This window comes from Xyrauchen texanus, chromosome 5 (assembly GCF_025860055.1).
Source record: "Xyrauchen texanus isolate HMW12.3.18 chromosome 5, RBS_HiC_50CHRs, whole genome shotgun sequence".
NCBI lineage: Eukaryota > Metazoa > Chordata > Actinopteri > Cypriniformes > Catostomidae > Xyrauchen > Xyrauchen texanus.
Window position 1 is genome coordinate 12,476,006 of NC_068280.1, and position 20,404 is coordinate 12,496,409.

General features: G+C 36.8%; 1 protein-coding gene across 1 annotated transcript in view; it reads right to left on the reverse strand.

The window, feature by feature from the left end:
• Positions 1-830: 830 nt before the first annotated feature.
• The window catches only part of si:dkey-28b4.8 (sarcoplasmic/endoplasmic reticulum calcium ATPase 2), a 34,871-nt gene continuing 15,297 nt past the window's right edge, over positions 831-20,404 (reverse strand). The window contains exons 14-23 of the mRNA XM_052126968.1: positions 17,469-17,594; positions 17,007-17,228; positions 16,738-16,849; positions 14,228-14,469; positions 13,699-13,919; positions 13,152-13,354; positions 12,799-12,884; positions 12,409-12,542; positions 9,506-9,623; positions 831-3,283 (exon numbers count right to left, since the gene is read on the reverse strand). Of these exons, the coding sequence (XP_051982928.1) occupies positions 2,987-3,283; positions 9,506-9,623; positions 12,409-12,542; positions 12,799-12,884; positions 13,152-13,354; positions 13,699-13,919; positions 14,228-14,469; positions 16,738-16,849; positions 17,007-17,228; positions 17,469-17,594 (1,761 nt within the window). The 3' untranslated portion in view covers positions 831-2,986. The remainder of the gene's footprint in view (positions 3,284-9,505; positions 9,624-12,408; positions 12,543-12,798; positions 12,885-13,151; positions 13,355-13,698; positions 13,920-14,227; positions 14,470-16,737; positions 16,850-17,006; positions 17,229-17,468; positions 17,595-20,404) is intronic.

A 20,404-nucleotide genomic window follows, 5' to 3' on the forward strand; every position in this document is an offset into this window, starting at 1 on the left:
AGATCAAGTAATTAAAATATTTCTGTATTTGCAGCTGCTTAGATGTTCAAAAGCAGAAACGTGCAATTTACCAATTCCCTCGTGCCCCCTGAACTCTATGTGGAATAAAGAAAATAACCTTCCAAATCAGGTCGTTTCTTTGTGCTACCAGACACTGCAAGATGTGTGTTCTCCTTAACTGCAAAAGAACTGGATATCTTGCCGTATTTGAATATTTATTTATGTTATATTTTTATTTATTTATTATTACATCTACATGTTTTTTTTTAAATAATAAATTGTTTTTAATTAGAGATGTTTATTTTTTACACTATGTTTGTGCTTTTAATAAATAATTATTTATTGAAATAATTCAAAATATTGGATGAAAAAAGTTCATGTTTTACCTTTTATATTTATATTTTCTTGTAAAAGCTTTGTGCTTATGATGAATGATAATTTATTGAAATAATAAAAAAATATTGGATGAAAAAAGTTCATGTTTTACCTTTAATATATATATAATATTTTCTCTTGTAAAAATGTTTATTAAGTGCTTATAAAAATAATTGATTTAATTCATAACAAATACTGGACACGAAAAAGTTTTTTTTAATATGTATTCTTTCAAAAAGTCAAATTTCAATTTTGAACATCTGATTGAAAGGCATTCATATTTACCTTAATATTGTTATACTTATATTCATCATAAATACAATATATACTGTACATCTTATTGTACTTATATTATTAGTATCACTTTATTATTAATATTAATTAATATGTATTATTTTAAAATGTTTTGAATTCAAGAAACTCACTTGGACAAACTCACAATTTTAAATCAAGTGTTTATTTTCCATTTCATGAAGCAATTTCCATTTCCCTGTAATGAAACAGTCATTAAATGACAATTATGGTATCAACCGATTAAATAACAAAATACAACAAAATGCATGGTCTTCTTCTTTCTCAAGAAATAGTAAATAAATATAACCAAAATGTCACAAATAGAAAAGAACAGGATCTTAACCCTTTTATAATCCTCCTTTTCTTCCATTTTTGTGGAATGGAACTTTTTAAGGATCACCAATTGATTCTCTATCACCCATAAAATTAGGCCTTTGAGGTAATTGGCAACTGAGGATCCAAACAATCATGCTGAATCAGTTGTAGTAGAACTGGAATTCGGTCTTAAACAGGTTGCTTAGGCCTCTAAAGGACGCTAACTAGTCAAACTCAAATGAACAAAATAGTCCCATTGAAGGAGGAAAGGTGGAAAAAGTACATCTCTTTACCAAACAGGCATGTAAATAAAACTAAAGCGGTCACATTGAAAACACTGGAATGTTTTTCGAACATTCCTAAAAAAAGTAATAGTAATGTTTCAAAATCCATAACAAATGAGAACCAGTAACAAAAGATGGGGAATGACACACATGGAAGTGCATGTGACTTATATGTCATATTAAAGAGTGATAGGTTATGGAAATAGGAATTTTGACTCTACAGACTCGAAAGTGTATTGCTCTGATGAGTCAATTTTAAGCACAAGACCATGTTAAAATGTTGTCTTGGTCTATCACATCACTTGGACTGTGGGAATACAGTATGATGCCAAAATACAGTTAAAGTAAACTGAATAAAGATTATATAAAAAAAACGAATAATGACATTAGAAAAACAAATAATGATGCTGTTTCTCACTGCAGCAATAGTTTGGGTGCAAAAAACACAATAAATACAAAACACCTAAAAAATAGGAGTATTGAATGTTGCTAAAGGTGTGCATTTTATTCCAAGCTCAAATTAATCAAACCTATAACTTAGAGAATAATACCTAAAGAAGGTATTTTGTCTGTAGGGGCCAAAAAAGAAACCATAAAGACTTATATATATATATATATCCCTCCCTCCCTGATGTTTTTTCTTGTTTAACTTGGTTTCGTTTAATTTTTTAACAACATTACTCTTGAACATTTATTTAAAGAAAATGTTTCTGGGCCCAACATCAGCAAAAAAAAAGTATCTTGTTTTTTTTTCTGTTTAAATGTCCTTAAAACAAGTTGAATTTACTTGAAAAGTAATTTTGTATGATGATAAGACAATATCCTACATTAAGTTTATTAAACCACTGGCAAATTATAGTTTTAAGCATAAGTCTCACTAAAGTGTATAAGATGTATGCTTAAAAGAAGAAAGAAAATTGCCAGTGGGTTAAGAAAAACATCTTAATTCATGACAACCTCTGAAAACAAGTCTTAATGTATCTTTTTAGAGTGTTTAGATATTTTAATGGAAAACAAACCAAGGGGAAATGAGACAAAAATGCTGATTAACAAAACATTATTTCACCTCATAAGAGACAAGAAATATATGTAGAAGGAAAGATAAATTGTGACAATGTCTATGAATAAGGGTAATGTGGTCAAAATATAATTTGTAATGAAAAATGGGTTGTTCGTTGTCTTTGATGAACAATTGCAGTGATTTTTGGGTGTTATGTATTGCTGAAGAAGTAGCTAAATTTCTCTACACTAAAATTAATTCTCAAATTTGATTTTTTTAGGCTAGAATAAAGAGATGTATATGTATTTTCATCTTTAAAAAAAAACAATACAAACTGAATGAAGAATGCAAAATTTCAGGATGTCTCACAGTGAGACATGGAGAAGGCAGAAGTAGATGGTCATGACTCAATTCAATCCCTTTACCCAGCATCTCTTTATCAGTGATTGTCCTGGTTCTACACTAGCTTTCATCCGTACCTCTCTATATTCCACTGTGTGCACCAAATTCATTCCTACATTAGATCCGTACACTGCTTTTACAGCCATCTATTTATCAGCCACTGATAGTAGCTCCAAGCAGCTTTGTAAATCTCAGCTTGCTCTCGCTCTGTCAGTCTTTCTCTTACTCTGTCTGTCTTTCTCTCACTCTGTCTGTCTTTCTCTCACTCACTCACTCTGACTCAGACACACTCACACTCACACACACACACTCCTTTCTAATCCCAGAAGATATTGGTAATGTCTGAGTCCAGGCTGAAGATCCAGACCAGCAATGGGGCAGAGATGAACACGAATGACCAGGACACACCTCTGAAGGCCCGACGCAGCTTTCCAATCAGGCCCCCGGCTGTACTTCCTTGGCCATGTTCTTCCTCCAGATACAGATCGCTACCAGGCTCAATGTAGTTTCTGGCCAAGAACTTCAGGGCTTCATCCATCAGAATAACAGGCAGGGACATCTTCAAAACGGTCACCCACTGTTGCCAAGATAACGGCCTGATCTGGAATATGACCTACAGAGACAAACAGTAAAGGACACAGTTATAACTTAATCCAGGGGTTTTCAAAACACTGCAAAAAATGTTTTTTCTTAATCAATAGTTTTGTCACGTATTCAGCCTGATCTCATGAAAATTATGTGACTCTGGTGACATTTGTGCAAATTATATTACGTGGTTCCTTACACATGTAGTGGCAATTTCAAAGAAATGGTCACTGTGTGGCGCAAAAAGCGGGTTAAGTTTGCTCTCAAACAGATGTGGTGTGCTATATTGAATTTTAAACCTTAAACCTAAATGATGGAGCAATAAAAAGCAAAGAGTGACATGAAAAATGCAATCTTTTTGTGGTGCTTCAATGCATTTTCGGCTCATATGTTGGCTCGCATGCTCTTCAGGACTCGTACCCTGTCCTTTTGAATCGCAAGTGCAACACTATCAGTTAAACTACTGCACTTTTTGATTGAAACACAAACATTAAAATGTATCACCTTATGTCATGCAATATTGTAGAGCTGGGCAATAAAACAATATATTTATCAGAGAAACAAAATAAAAATAAAAAAATGATATCAATGACAAACTTTTGAGTAATTTTCGATATTTAGCCTATGTTCTACATCTAGACAATAGGATCACGGAACGTCTCACAAAACAAACGCAAGCAGTTTGGTAAAGTTATACACACAACTAGCTAACTGATTCAGTCATGAAATCAGCCTGTAAAAAGTATTGGCAGGCTAGCGACTACATAGCCCTTCTGTCATGGAAGCCAGTAATGAGGCTCGGTAGCTGCTAGCTAGCAGCTAGCTATCCGGCTAAACTGATACCTTTGTGTACGGAACAAGACAACACTGACAATGCAATACAGCTATCAACTGAATACAACTACTCTGTCATCAGAGATCATCAATGGTCAGTGGTCATTTTCAATAAATAATACACTAGATTTCGGTTTGTTTCTCACCAAACCTTATTGTATAATTTCCTAACAATCATGAGTCTAAATGAATAATTATTAGACTTCTGAATTATACTTTTCTGTCCTTTTGAAGCTTGAAGAGGTGGTCACCATAAACTGCCATTGAATGACATCACTGAGCTTTTTCACAATTTCTCCCTTTGTGTTAAGAAAAAGAAAGTAATCTAGGGTTGTAACAACACAGGGGTAAGTAAACAATGACTGAATGTTATTTTTGGGTGAACTATCACTTTAATGTGCTCCTCATTCCAAATATGGTGAAATGGTCTCATCTCTTTTATCCACAAAAATTTGATTTGTGTAGTCATTTACAAATCTGACTTACAAATTAATAATCACTCAGTCATATTCTGATTTAAATTTAATTTTGATCAGCCCGACACAACACAATAGAAATTTTTTTTTTAGCCATTATATTGCTGTACACACTCTTTTTATTTCATCATATTCAATTCAATCTGCAACCACACAACTTACATTTCTTTAGCTGTGGCTCTGGAGATTCAGTTGCAGAGGAGTTCCACTGCTAAACAGTGAAGCAGGAAACACTAGCACTAGCTAAATATGAGCAATCTCATGATTTTTGTAGTATTCCATATTATGTATAAGTGTTGGGTTCTATAATTTAAGTGAATAAACTCTTAAAACTTTTTTCTCTGTTAAACGTATTTAATTCATTTAATAAATAAAAAAATTGTATTTCTGCGAGAACACAATTAATGCAGTATATAGTTTTTTAACTTACAAAAATTTCACTAATGTTTTTCCCCACTTCCTGTGGCTAAAGTGGCATATACCGTATGCATTTCCAGGAGGTACACACTTGACTCAATTGCACATCCTAGCACAGAAACGGATTGTCTGCGCACTTATTCATTACACGCGATGCATGCCGGTCATAATAAAACACGGTAGTGGATTTACTGTACAGAGAATGGAGACTTCACCCGCAAGTGGTGAGCCCGGTGTGGGACAGATACGAGCAAGCTGCCATATCTCTTTGCATAGCCTGAAAACACACACTCACTATCTGAGAGACCCAGCGTGTGCACTATAGGGACTGAACGGCAGCCAGAGAAAATAATAGTTTTGAGATTTTAAACTTCAGCATTCAATTTGTTTTATGTATAGTGTCTATTAATGCTTTGGGAAAGTACACAAGTTTATCTTGCCAATAAAACTTGACATAAATTGAATATTTGATCCTATTGCTAAAAAAGTCCACTGGAAAATGCTAGAAGATTTTGCCCAACTCTTAAATACAGTATGTCCACTAACAAAAAATTATATATTCTTTTTTTGTTTACTTTCTGAATGCACTGTATTTATTTTGCCATTCTTTTTTGTTATTAATATTTGTTATTGATTCCATTCAAATTAAATAAACAACAGAAAATATGGAATCAAATTATATAAATCCTGAAATGAGGGTGCTATAGCTGACTATTTATATAAATATGTATATATATATATACATATATATAAATATGTATATATATATATATATATATACACATATTTATGTATGTGTATATATGTATATATATGTACATACATACATACATACATACATACACACTCACCTAAAGGATTATTAGGAACACCTGTTCAATTTCTCATTAATGCAATTATCTAATCAACCAATCACATGGCAGTTGCTTCAATGCATTTAGGGGTGTGGTCCTGGTCAAGACAAACTCCTGAACTCCAAACTGAATGTCAGAATGGGAAAGAAAGGTGATTTAAGCAATTTTGAGTGTGGCATGGTTGTTGGTGCCAGACGGGCCGGTCTGAGTATTTCACAATCTGCTCAGTTACTGGGATTTTCACGCACAACCATTTCTAGGGTTTACAAAGAATGGTGTGAAAAGGAAAAACATCCAGTATCGCGGCAGTCCTGTGGGCTGAAAATGCCTTGTTGATGCTAGAGGTCAGAGGAGAATGGGCTGACTGATTCAAGCTGATAGAAGAGCAACTTTGACTGAAATAACCACTCGTTACAACCGAGGTATGCAGCAAAGCATTTGTGAAGCCACAACACGCACAACCTTGAGGCGGATGGGCTACAACAGCAGAAGACCCCACCGGTACCACTCATCTCCACTACAAATAGGAAAAAGAGGCTACAATTTGCAAGAGCTCACCAAAATTGGACAGTTGAAGACTGGAAAAATGTTGCCTGGTCTGATGAGTCTCGATTTCTGTTGAGACATTCAGATGGCAGAGTCAGAATTTGGCGTAAACAGAATGAGAACATGGATCCATCATGCCTTGTTACCACTGTGCAGGCTGGTGGTGGTGGTGTAATGGTGTGGGGATGTTTTCTTGGCACACTTTAGGCCCCTTAGTGCCAATTGGGCATCGCTTAAATGCCACGGCCTACCTGAGCATTGTTTCTGACCATGTCCATCCCTTTATGGCCACCATGTACCCATCCTCTGATGGCTACTTCCAGCAGGATAATGCACCATGTCACAAAGCTCGAATCATTTCAAATTGGTTTCTTGAACATGACAATGAGTTCACTGTACTAAAATGGCCCCCACAGTCACCAGATCTCAACCCAATAGAGCATCTTTGGGATGTGGTGGAACGGGAGCTTCGTGCCCTGGATGTGCATCCCAGAAATCTCCATCAACTGCAAGATGCTATCCTATCAATATGGGCCAACATTTCTAAAGAATGCTTTCAGCACCTTGTTGAATCAATGCCACGTAGAATTAAGGCAGTTCTGAAGGCAAAGGGGGTCAATAAATAAATAAATAAATCTATTCTAGAGTAAATCTTATGGACTGAAGATAAAAATTTATAGTCCCTACCAGATGGGTTCAAAAGTCTCCAAATATCTGTAAGACCAAGATTTTTACACATCCTGTGAAGCATCACTGTTGCTCTAGGGGGCTTGCACACTTTTGCTATAGGACTGAATCTATCAAAATATTAAAGTTTCCTCCCAGTATTATATCATGAGGGGTGCCAGTGGCTTGCAACATCCCTTCAAGATCTATAAAAAAGCCCTTATCTTCAGCGTTAGGTGCATAAATATTCGCCAAAATATGACTTTGTCCCTGATTTTCAGCTAAAAGAATAATGACTCTAACTAATTTATCTTTTCTCTGTTTGAGATATTTGGATTGTAAGTGAAGTTACCTTATCAAAGTAATGATTCCCCTTCTCTTACTTGAGCCAGCACTATTAAAAAAATTCCCAACCCATATCTTTCCAAATTTTTCAACTACCTGCGGGGAAATGTGCGTTTCTTGAAGAAACACTATCATATTTCTTATGCTTAAGAGCAATAACCTTCCTTCTTTTTATGGGGTGCCCCAACTCATTCAAATTACCCGTGGAGAATACACTCATATATTCCCCACTCTTGTGACCACTTCAGTACGTGTTGCCTCAATGGTAGTGAGAGCTCAACGTATGACAGCAAGATCCTCCAAGTCAGCAATGACCTTCGTCAGCATTGCTGACATGTTCAACATCTCTCGCCGCATTTCCCACAATTCTCTGACCAAATCGGCTCCCTGGTCCGCAGCCTTCTCAGGGGTGTCAGCCTGAGCACGTAAGTGTCTTTTATTGTCTCCAGAGCCTGAGGATTTTGAATTCTTTGACATATTGTCCTCCTAGAACAGTTATAGAACAGAGTGTATCGAATCTCACCGGTTTATGTCATTGTCAGGTGTTAAAACTAGCAAAGTGCGCAGAGCTCGCCATTCACATGTCCAATCCTCGCATGGGGTCACGTGACTCAAAATAAAATTAATAGATATAGGATTGAGCAGCAGCCTCGTTGGTCTGCAATCAGTCCGAAATCTTTAAATACTAACCAAAGAAAATGTAATTGAGTTTTTCTTTAACTGCAAAAACATGGAGAATTTTGAGTCACAAATTTAACAGAATTGTCCTTCAAAAGTGTCAGATGTAGGCTAAAAAAAGATGTGCATAAGGTACCAGGTGGTTTACAATAAAACTAAAATAAAAGCATCAAAACCAACTGAATTCATCTTGTAAAATGAAAAATAGCTTCATTCACAAACTAGTTTACAATTAAATTATGACAAAATATTTCACTGCCCATATAATCCTACCATTTTATTGTGCATAGTTGAATGTTGTGAATGGTGGACAAATGCTGTAAAAGAATGTATTTTAAGCTGCTTGTCAATGCTTTGAAAATAGTCTGCTGTTTATCTGTTTAGAGTTGCTGTCTGCTTTAGCAATAACACTTTTTCCCCCAGACTATTTAAAAAGTTACAGTCAATTCATCAAGCTATTATGGACCAGTTCAAGTTGACAACACTGCGTGGACCACAAGAGAATAAAGACACCTACATGTGTAGATACATTACACCTAAAAAGACTTCATTTGTATTTCGATATGTGGTTCTTGATTTTAAGTTTTTAACCACGATGAAACCGGAATGCGAGCACCGTCTTGGCTGCACAAATTCCACATGCACTTTGACCAGTTGTCAGGTCCCGTGTCATGTGAAACTGCCTTGTTTAGTTTCTATTAAATTGGATACATACCCATTTTATGTCTTCGTCGTGCCAGCCACCTCGTGGAGTCGAAATGATATACAGTAGTCTCTGTAGCAACATTCAAGTGTATTAGTTGACTTATGAGTGTGCCTGTGCACGTGCATATGTGTGTGTGTTGGCTTAAACACAGTGAAACAACTCTGGCTACATCTATGACTTCAGGGGCCAATACAGCTGCATGCAGACAGAGATGTGTTCATTACTTTCTGTTTTGTTATTTATTTATTTTATTTTTTCATTGCATCACAAATGTCAAAAAATTCAGAGTCCCAAAGGCTCGAGTCAGAGTCAAGTACGAGTAAAAATGCATCCGAGTCCGAATCCAAACTCGAGTACCCCAACACTAAATGTAGCATTTACCAGGATTAACGATAGCAAATGTCCGATACAATTTTTTAAGACAGACATAACTACACGCTTAGTGCACCTTCTTAAAGATGATTGGATTTTGTGGAGAATGTGCAACTTATTTGACAAATGCTTAGGAAATCACATGGGGTTTCCTTTATGAATTTATGATTAACCTCATCACTCCCACTCATAGCTTTTGTTTTATTCAGAAGCAATTCATAATTACCGAATCAAGCAAGCATACACAAGTCTAACCTCAAAGTCAAAACTGAAACGTTCCTTAATACACCCAGACATTCCTCTGGAATGCTTCTGGATTGTGTAGTCAATGCTCCAGTGCAAACATTCATACTTACAGGTAGAGGATCCACATATAAGATGAGGAAGTGTAGGGCCATGGAGAGACATATGGCTCCCACCAGCCAAGGGTTTGACCATGGTGGCATCTTGAGTAGAGACTGATTTTCTGACAAACTGAAACACACAAACAAACACAGGCATTTAGTTCAATAAGCATTGAAGACTAAACATGACAAATAAATCACAACCAGCATTGTAGAACAGCATTCTTCCACCTAAGAAATATTGCTAAACTACAACACCTGCTCTCTGTTGCTAATGCCGAAAAACCAATTAATGCGTTCAAGACCTCAAGACTAGATTATTGTAATGCATTACTGGGAGGATGTCCAGCAAGATCAATAAATAAACTTTATTGGTTCAAAATGCCCTCATCTATGGTCATGAAGGTTGGGTCATGACCGAAAGAACTAGGTCGCGAGTACAAGCGGCCGAAATGGGCTTCCTCAGAAGGGTGGCGGGCTTCTCCCTTAGAGATAGGGTGAGGAGCTCAGTCATCCGTGAGGAGCTCGGAGTACAGCCGCTGCTCATTTGCGTTGAAAGGAGTCAGTTGAGGTGGTTTGGGCATCTGGTAAGGATGCCCCCTGGCCGCCTCCCTAGGGAGGTGTTTCAGGCACGTCCAGCTGGGAGGAGGCCTCGGGGAAGACCCAGGACTAGGTGGAGAGATTACATCTCCACACTGGCCTGGGAACGCCTCGGGGTCGCCCAGTCAGAGCTGGTTAATGTGGCTCGGGATAGGGAAGTTTGGGGCCCCCTGCTGGAGCAGCTGCCCCCGCGACCCGACTTCGGATAAGCGGTTGAAGATGGATGGATGGATGGATGGATGGATGGATGGTTCAAAATGCAGCAGTCAGAGTGCGGACCAAGAAATATTATCATATTAGCCCCATTTTATCATTGTTACATTGGCTACCTGTTAAATTTCATATTAATTAAAAAATTATGTTAACTACGTACAAAGATTTGAATGGTCTAGCTCTGCAGTACTTAAGTGATCTTCTACCACGCTATATTCCATCACGTTCATTATGATCGCAAAATTCTGGCCTATTAATAGTTCCTAGAATATCAAAATCCACAAAAGGAGGTAGATCCTTTTCATATTTGGCTCCTAAATTATGCAACAGTCTCCCTAACACTGTTCGAGAATCAGACACACTCACTCTAGAAGTCTAGACCTAATTAATCCTTCAACTCACAATTAGGCTGCTTTAGTTAGGACTGCCAGAATAAGAAACATTGATCTATAACTTTGCAATAAATTGAATGGCACCTATACTAATATTATTAAATTTGTTTCCCTGTCTCAACCTCGGGACTCCTATCCTGAGGTCACCAGAACCTGCAGGATCCACCACCATTCCTGTTTTGTGTTGGACTCCACTGCTACATGTCGCTGAACGATGATGACTAATAGCAGCCGGTGCCAGCCAAACATCATTTCAGTCTATTACTATAGACTTCAGAGGATTAACTAATGCCAACTACAACTATAAGACATGGGATACCTCATATGCCATTGCTTGAACCTTGGACTTATGACAGACCTCACCAAAATTACTGTCTGTTTGAACTGCGATGCACCTAACAGATCTCTGCCTACATCACCTCAGTCTAATGATGGACTACACTCTTGAAATGGAATACATAGACTTATCAATTAATTGCCAACAAAAACCTATCAGACAATTAACTAAGACAATTCCATCTATGTGAACATCTGCAGTTAATCCAGGATGGACTTCAAAAGACATTAGTTATTAATCTTACAGTTCATACAAAATCAATGTTTAAACACAGACCCTTAACACTTAGTTTAATAATTTAAAACCATGACTTGAACTATACATAAGTAATATTGCCATTATACACATGATGTTAGACAGAGGGGAACTGGCCCTCACAGTGAGTCTGGTTTCTCCCAAGGATATTTTTCTCCATTAATCAACATCTTCTGGACTTTTGTGTTCCTTGCCACAGTCGCCTTCGGCTTGCTCACGGTGGTTATAAATAAAATGATTATTTAATTACTTACTTTAAACACTATTCACTATCGTGTTTTATCAAACTACACAATGATGACTCCAACACTTTATAGATATTTACATTTATAATTTTTGTTTAGTTGATCCATAAATGAAAATCCTGAAATTTGTATGTCATTCCAAACCTGTATGATGTTCTTTTTTTCCATGGAAGACACAAGTTGAAGCTTGTCGTGTAATCTAAGCTGAGAAAAGCATTAGTAATGATTTGTGCCAAGTAATGTCATGCCTTCTACACGTGGCAATGTATTTACATTTTTTCACTTTTCTTAGACTTTTTCCAGTGAACTAAGACTCACATAGCCTTTTAAACAAAACCTAAACCTTTTAAAATATGAAAGTAATTTAAAATGGACCATCATATTCATGCAAAGTTGTTTTGCAACCTAAAAATATTTTGATTATTATTTTATGTTATTATATTATACAGCCAATCATCTGGCAGCAGTGCATTGCATAAAACCATGCAGATACGGGTCAAGAGCTTCAGTTAATGATCACATCAACAATCAGAATGGGGAAAAATGTGATCTCTGATTTTGACCTTGGCATGATTGTTGGTGTCAGTCGGGCTGGTTTGAGTATTTCTGTATCAATATTGGTCAGTCTCTAATATTTGTATATGAATTTATTTTCATTTTGGAGTTTGACAGAGCAAGTCTTTATTCCATAAAGCTTTTACATGGCTATACCAAGTGAAAATACATATTCTTCACTTGAAAATAAGCATCTGTCATTTTTATTTGTGACAGCTTTTCTTAAAACAGCAAAGAAAAACAAATTTGTTAGTGCACAATGCTAAGAAAATATGCACAAGAAAATGCTGCACTATAATGTAGGTTTAATGCATGTACCTGTTGAGGGCATTGCACATCTCTATGGTGACCAGCACAGACAAGGCCATAGTCATGGGGTATGGCGACTCAAACACAGAGCACTGCACTCCAGCAAACTCAGCATGACCTTCACTGCACTGCAGATAGTGAGACTGAAAGGAAGCATCAGAGAGAAACATTTTTACATGACTGGCTTGCTTGGTCAAATGTATTTTGTAATAATGCAGCAATAACAATTCATGAAAATGTCAATACATTATTAAACATCTGTTTACATTTGCCTTTAAAAGACAAAATAAAGTTATAGAAAACAGAGAGAAATAAAGAAAGAAAGATTAGGCCAATGCAATTACTCATTGCAATTATATTTAAATCAATGATTGTGTTTTGTGATTTTGTTTTTGTTACCAGCTGATAGTAGCTGAGCTTTGGTCCATCATGAGCAGCCATGAACCACCAGGCAGCAGCACCAACTGTAGCTGCACCTACATAACCTTCAAAGACCAAGAGAGAGAAAGAGATACAGCTTAAAGAATATTCCTGTTACAATAAATATTTGTGGTAATCAACATTATGCTACCAATGCTGTTTAACTTTTACCATTAAGCTTAACTTGTATTGAACCTGGAATATTCCATTAACAAATACATTTTACCTTCAATACATTAACTCTTCATTTTGAAAACATGTGACTATCTATGGTAAGACCAAACACATAATGGCGGGTTTTAATGGGCTTGACATCGGTTTGATTGACTCACAGCCAATGATGAGGTATCTGCAGAAGAGCCAGCCAGAAATGAGTGGTTCTTTGGGGGAGCGTGGAGGACGGGACATGATGTCCAGGTCAGGGGGGTTGAAGCCAAGAGCAGTGGCTGGGAACCCATCAGTCACCAGATTGACCCACAGCAGCTGGACTGGGATGAGAGCCTCAGGCATACCCAAAGCAGCTGTGAGGAATATACTGAGAGAGAGAGACAGTGAGACAATGAGAGACAGATACAGTGGTTACTGGGGTTGCTACAATACCAAATTTCAGTAGTCAATACTAATACTAGTGAAATAATTATATTCGCGATACCAGTTTTGAAACCACTGTAAAAACTAATATAACTGAACATATTTCTTTATTTAAACTGAATGAGAAATAAAAAATACTGAGAATTATTTTATTTTTTTACCTTTTTGACAAAGTACCATTATTTTTAAGTTACAGTACATACCTACTGGTTGTTTATGGGGTGTTTAGGGTCTTCCTGATACCAGATTGCTGATACTGGCATGGAATAAGCGTTTCTGTGGACTCACCAGACTACTTCTCCGATGTTAGAGGAAATGAGGTAGCGAATGAACTGTTTCATGTTGTTGTAAATAGCTCGGCCCTCCTCTACAGCAGCCACGATTGTTGAAAAGTTATCGTCGGCTAAGATCATCTCTGAAGCAGATTTAGCCACTGCTGTGCCTGAGCCCATGGCAATGCCAATCTCAGCCTTTTTCAGAGCGGGAGCATCATTCACGCCATCACCCGTCTAAACAGTGAAAGAAAGAATGAGTGAGAGTTAATTCTCAGATGCATCAGAATGGATTAGCTTTACAATTTAAATGTAATGTTTTTGACTTCATCTGTATGTGTTTTTTATGAACCAGTCACAAAATGTTTGGACCCTGTTTACACCTGTATATAGCACTGAACCGTTCTGTAAGCGTGCCCTGATCCATTTCAATTCACCACATGTGAGTGATAAAATGCAGTTTCTTTTTATATTTGGCAGCTTTGATTTGGTGGACCAGAGCCACCCTGGACCTTTATTATCTCTCTCCTGCTAGAAACACTCACCATAGCCGTGATATCACTGAGGCTTTGCAAATATTCAACGATGCGGCTCTTGTGCGTTGGCTCAACTCGGGCGAAACAGCGGACTGTGCGACAGGCCTGACGCTGCAGATGGGGTGGCAGCTCATCAAACTCCCGACCAGTGAGGCCGCTCCCGAATGGACCACCTTCAGCCTCCTCTTCCTCCTGATCCGTTATGATGCCCACACGACGACAGATAGACAAGGCTGTGCCCTTATTGTCACCTTCACAAACCAACACAGACAGAGAATCTCAGATTGACTCACTTTCATGCATATTTGTGAGCGTATTGGAATGGATGCTATCTGAGGAAAATCACATTCAGGGGTTGCAACGACTGCTCGACTATTCCAGTAGGTGATTACTGGAGTTCTGCCACTAGTGTCGACTAGTCATGGATCACATGATATCCGTTGTGCTTGTATATATTGTTTATATGGGGACAGCAGTGTAATAACATGAAACTGTATTTGCACATGTATTAAAATACATTTGGTATTAGGGCTGCACGATTATAGCAAAAATCATAATTGTCGATTATTGCTTTTGATATTGTAATTGCGATTACTAATGTTGATTAAAAACTTTAATTACCGTGATGTCACAAAGCAACCAACCATGTGGTTCTTTTAAGCATTTTATTGTATTGTATTGTATTTTATATTATAATAATGTTTGTTAAGGTAAGGCAAATGAAATGATTGTAAATTGATATATATGGCAAAGAATAAATTGAATTCTTGCTAAATTACAGGTTAAATTATTAGTCTTAGTACAGTAAATAATATTGCATATTCAAACTTATTAACAGCTGATTTAAATCGACCAAGTTACTGCGTTCAGTAAGTCCTTAGGTGACTAGACATGGGACTGTTCATCCTGTTAGATCTTCAATGGTGATCTTGTTCATGTAAGATCATCCTTAGATCATTTTTGGCCTCAGTGGTTGCACTTTGGAAATTAAAAACAGTCATTTGCAATCGGAGTTTGTGCGATTCATGAAAATATTAAATCTACCAATATCAGCTGTGTGGCAAATGGGTCTTATTAGAGCAGACACAATAACAATGACGGTGATTCCTGAAATATGCTATTCATGCCATATTCTTTATGTTGGCTACACCTCCAAAATACACTTAGTACAGTTAAGCTGAATTATTTTATTGCTATTTTGTACAAATCAAATTCACATTGGCCTACTTATAAACATGACAAAACAAAACTGTTTATTAAAAACTACATTTTTTATAAATTGTACACCGAAATTGAGCAACGCGACAAACTCTCCCATTACAATGACTGCGGTCACTCACTGTAGGTTTACACTGTTTGAGATCTGCATTTCAACGTGAGCTCAGTGACGCTTCAGACAATGTTCTGTACTCTTTCGAATGCTCTCATTAAAAACAAATGAGCATAGCAATCAAATCAGCTAGCAAATCAAATTTGCAAAAACACACTGCGTCTGTGCCTTGATTAGAATAGGATCATTTTAGTTTTGTCGTGTTGCTCATTTGCAGTGTATTTAACATCTACATAATCGTGATTAGTTTATCAATTAATTGTGCAGCCCTATTTGTTATAATGCAAAAATTTAAATGAAGTGAAATTAGAGCATAAAATTGGAGCACATTAGAAGTAAATCATGCTTTATGGAGCTAGAACAATAACAAAAGTCTCTGAACAATGACTACATTTGAAATCTAGACATTTAAAGATTACTGTGGCATATTTTATAAGTCTTATTGTTTTAAACTGTTTAGAGGTTAAATTAGTTGTAAATATTCAAAGTACAAAATTACAGTTAAAATTTTCAGATTAAGAAGAAATTAAGAACACAGAAATTCAGATTGTAAAAAAATTTGGTAAAAAAAGGGCAAGCTTCAGTGTTCCAAAGGGAATAAGTCATTTATGTCTACATAGGACCGCAACAGAGAATTCTGGTGGCTCTGTGATACACAACCATTCAAATTTCCTCTTTTGGACACAGAAACTTGACCATAGGCTTAGTGTGTTTATGGTCTGAATTTCTAAGATCTGAATTTGAGAGATTTGTATTTGAAGTTCTGAATTTCTTCTGAATCTGAGAATTTGAACCTACAATTTTATCTGAATATGTAAAGCTAATTCCACCTCTAAAAATATTAATACTAAAAATCTGCAAATTTTGTAAAAGTTAGCACAAAAATCTTACATTTTGATTAATATTATGTCCAGAAAACAAATTAACAAAATTGATTCAAATACTTTAGTCATTGTTTAAGCTCCATAGCGCTTAAGATCTGAAATGGTCTGAAATCAATGGAGTGCACAAATACAAGACAAAATTCTTGTGAACACCCTAAAGCGAATCAAGCATAGGCCAAAAGGTGACAGACATTGTGAGTGGGACATGATTTTTTTTACACCATAAAAGCAAAATTAATCTGAGCAACTTTAGATTCTCATGATTTTTATGCATCTTTTATTAAAAAAAAAAAGGTTTAACGCACCTGTTATCATTATGACCCGTATGCCGGCCTGTCTGCACATCCGCACTGCATTCAGCACCTCCTTCCTGGGTGGATCTAACATTCCCACACAGCCCACAAATGTCAAGTCAGACTGGGAGAGGCACAGAGAGAATAGATCAGGTCATGTCATTCGTATTTGAATTTGTAAATATTTTTGTTAAATTCTTTAGAGACAGAAGTCTAGTTTTACAATGTTATGTCTTGACACTTATGCTCTTGTTGAAGTTTATCTCCATCAAGTTGCTCACCTCATATTCTATGAAGCCTGCAGAGTTCTCTAAATTCAGAGTTCGAGTGTCTGGGGGAGAGTCCTTGGTTGCCATAGCGAGGCAGCGTAGTGTATCACGACCTGAGCCCCATTCTCTCACTGTGCCTAAGAGCTGCTCCCTGAGGTCAGAGGTCAGTGGCACCCGTGTACCACCTGCTACCCGTATCCAGCCACAACGCTCCAGCACGCTCTCTGGTGCCCCCTGTAAGTTCAGGATCGTGAAATAAAATGTTTGTAGTAGGATGGATAGTGAGAGCTTATGCAGGCACTAAGATATGTTCAATAAGCAGTTAAATTTTTACATAATCTTTTAAAAATATTTGTTCATGCTAAAATAGGTTGTAAAGTATATTTTGCTAGAAATATCATTAGGGTTATAGTAAAACCATTTCAGTGATCATATTACTAATTTGGAAAAAGACAAGAAAGATGGAAGCCAGACCTTGATAAACATCTTGGCCCCTGAAGCAGAGCGAGTGAGTTTGTTTGGAGAGCAGAAAACAGACATGGACTTCCTGTCTCGAGAAAACTCCAGAGTTAACTCTTTCCTCATTAACTGCTTTATAACCTGAAAGAGAAAGAAAGTGAATGTATGTAAGAAAAAGGTGGAGGGAATATATTTTAATGAACGTACGGTTCATACATAGTGGTTTATTCTGCAATTAAAACAGTATTAAGTAGGGTGTTGTCTATCTAGTATACATTTATATGTTTAATTTAAGGTTGTCACCCTAATTGTTTAATGTCACCCTAACTAACTATATAACTGTCAGGTGCTGTTATTTTATTAAATAATTAATAATAAGTTATATCATATGATCGATATTTAAAAAATATGTTCTTCTTTAAATAGCTTCAATGCAGTTAGTCTCAGCCTGAGACGGCACGCCCACGGACCATCCACAGTCCGTTCTCTAACCATCTGATGCTTGTAGCATAAAAAACTGGAATCCACTTTCTCTATTTACTCAGTGCAAAACAGATTGGCTGTTTCGATGGAACTTCATTCAGTAGAAGCACACAGGACTTTTCATCAGTCTGCCTGGAAGCCGAGGTGAGTTCACAAGTTTCTGTGTTGAAGTTAGTGACATCAAATCTTTTAAAGATATTCAGTTTAATTTGTGGCACGTAGCCGATAGTAAAGCAGACATCCATGGCAGAGCTGCATTTTCTGCTTGGTTTACTTGGTTATGTCTGTGAAATTCTCTATAATATTTAAATATATATAATTTGTTTTCTGTGCAATCCCAAGTCAGTCTTTTATTATGGTATGAAAACCCCACCCCTGTAATGACAAAATAATTTACATATCAGTTAGATGGATTTTCCTGTCTAAATGGGCAGTTCTTGGCCAATAGAAGTCATTTGGCTGCATACGCTAGACTATAATATAGTAAGCTACTTGTGTTACTAACTTCTATTGTAACTAATATATAGATATCATTTTTTTATTATTATTATTATTTTCTCCCCAATTTGGAATGCCCAATTCCTAACCTGCTCTAAATCCTCATGGTGGCGTAGTGACTCGCCTCAATCTAAGTGGCGGAGGATGAATCTCAGTTGCGTCCTCATCTGAGACCGCACATCTTATCACGTGGCTTACTGAGCACTTTACCGCAGAGATAGCATGCACGCACATCTCACCACGCGTCCCACCGAGAGCAAGAACCATATTATAGCGACCACAAGGAGGTTATCCCTTCTGACTCTACTCTCCCTATCAATCAGGCCAATTTGGTTGCTTAGGAAACCTGGCTGGAGCACTCAGCACTCCATGGATTCAAACTCATGACTCCAGGGGTGGTAGTCAGCATCAATACTCAATACTTCCCAGGCCCCCACTTATGATATTTTTTAAAAGAGTAGCTTGACTGTAGTTAAACTACTTAAGTTATGAGTAGCTGGTAGCTTATGAAGCTACAGATTCAAAGTAAATTCCCCAACACTGATTTGTACTAAGGATGAGCAAATACTACCATTCGACTAGTCGATGTTAAGGATAATAATGTATAATTAGGCTCTGTTATGGTCATGTGACCCTGATCAGACACATTTCAGAGGGATATACAGATGCTAAGAGTCCGTATATCAGACAAATATAACTATAACATTGTAAATATAAATATTCAACAAATAAAACTATAACATTTTATTACACAAACTATCAAAGTAAGAAATAAGAAAGGCTCCAATAAAGAACAGCACAAAACCGCTTATGCGCATCCTAAAAGCAGAATGACACGCTTCAATGTAAACAGAGAAAATGAGAGTCTTTGTGCAGCAGGGATTGCCCTTTCAAAAGCACAGAACTGCAAGATAATTATGCAGGTACACAACTAGTTCACAGCATCCCTAATTTGTATGCATTTGATTTGTTGATATATTACAAATGTTTTTAGAGAAAGCTTTTTTCTCTCTAAACAAGACAACATACAGTATCACAATAAACAGCAGAGCCTCCTACACTTCACAAAAAAATATGTAAGGAATAATTGACGACGGGCCGTTGAATTATTAGAAAAATAATGCACACCCGGGGTGGTAATGCGGTCACGACGCGAAGCGGAGTTATTTTTCTAATAATTCAACGGCCCGGAGTCAATTATTCCGCTTATACTACAGTTACCACACCTCGAAACATTGTTCAGATGATGTGATTCTAGACGTTTGTCAAGTTTTTGTCATTAAAACGCTCTTGTATGTAGGACTAATTTCTTACGCATCTAATCCCATGCCTCCGTTGCTAATTCCAAAACGTCATTTTAGAGTTAGTAACGGAGGTTTGAGCCACTGACAGCAGACTAATGCAGTTATTAGTGTAGTTATTAGAGAGACAGAGGTTGCAATAATGACACAGAAAATCATAGTGCGTCATATTATTTAATTTATTTATTAATTCATACGTTATAATTCATTCGTTAATTCGAACGAATTTATTTATTAAAATTAAACTGCACGTTTCCATTGATGGTGAAGTCAGACATCGAAAATGGCAGATCAAGCGCATTGGGCTGACAGAATTCAAATCATCCAACGACGTATTGGGCTGCTGTGTCTGGTGACAAATCCTCTTGAAGTTGAAGTGGATTTGTCGCTGTCACTTCTTGTTATGAATTGTATCCTATTTTCCGTTATTACAGTTGACTACGCGAAGTGATATGGAACTGTAATGCGGTCAAGACCTGCCTGGAACTACTTTAGCCGTGCGTTTCCCTGAAAATAATTGCACACCTTAGAACGTTCTCAACCAATCAGAATCAAGCATTCAACAGCCCTGTAGTATAAGAAAGTATAATCTATGGACATGAATAGATTTATTTAAATTATGGGAGTTTTAAATCTGTGGAAATCTGCCGAGAAGTTTATGTATGGGCC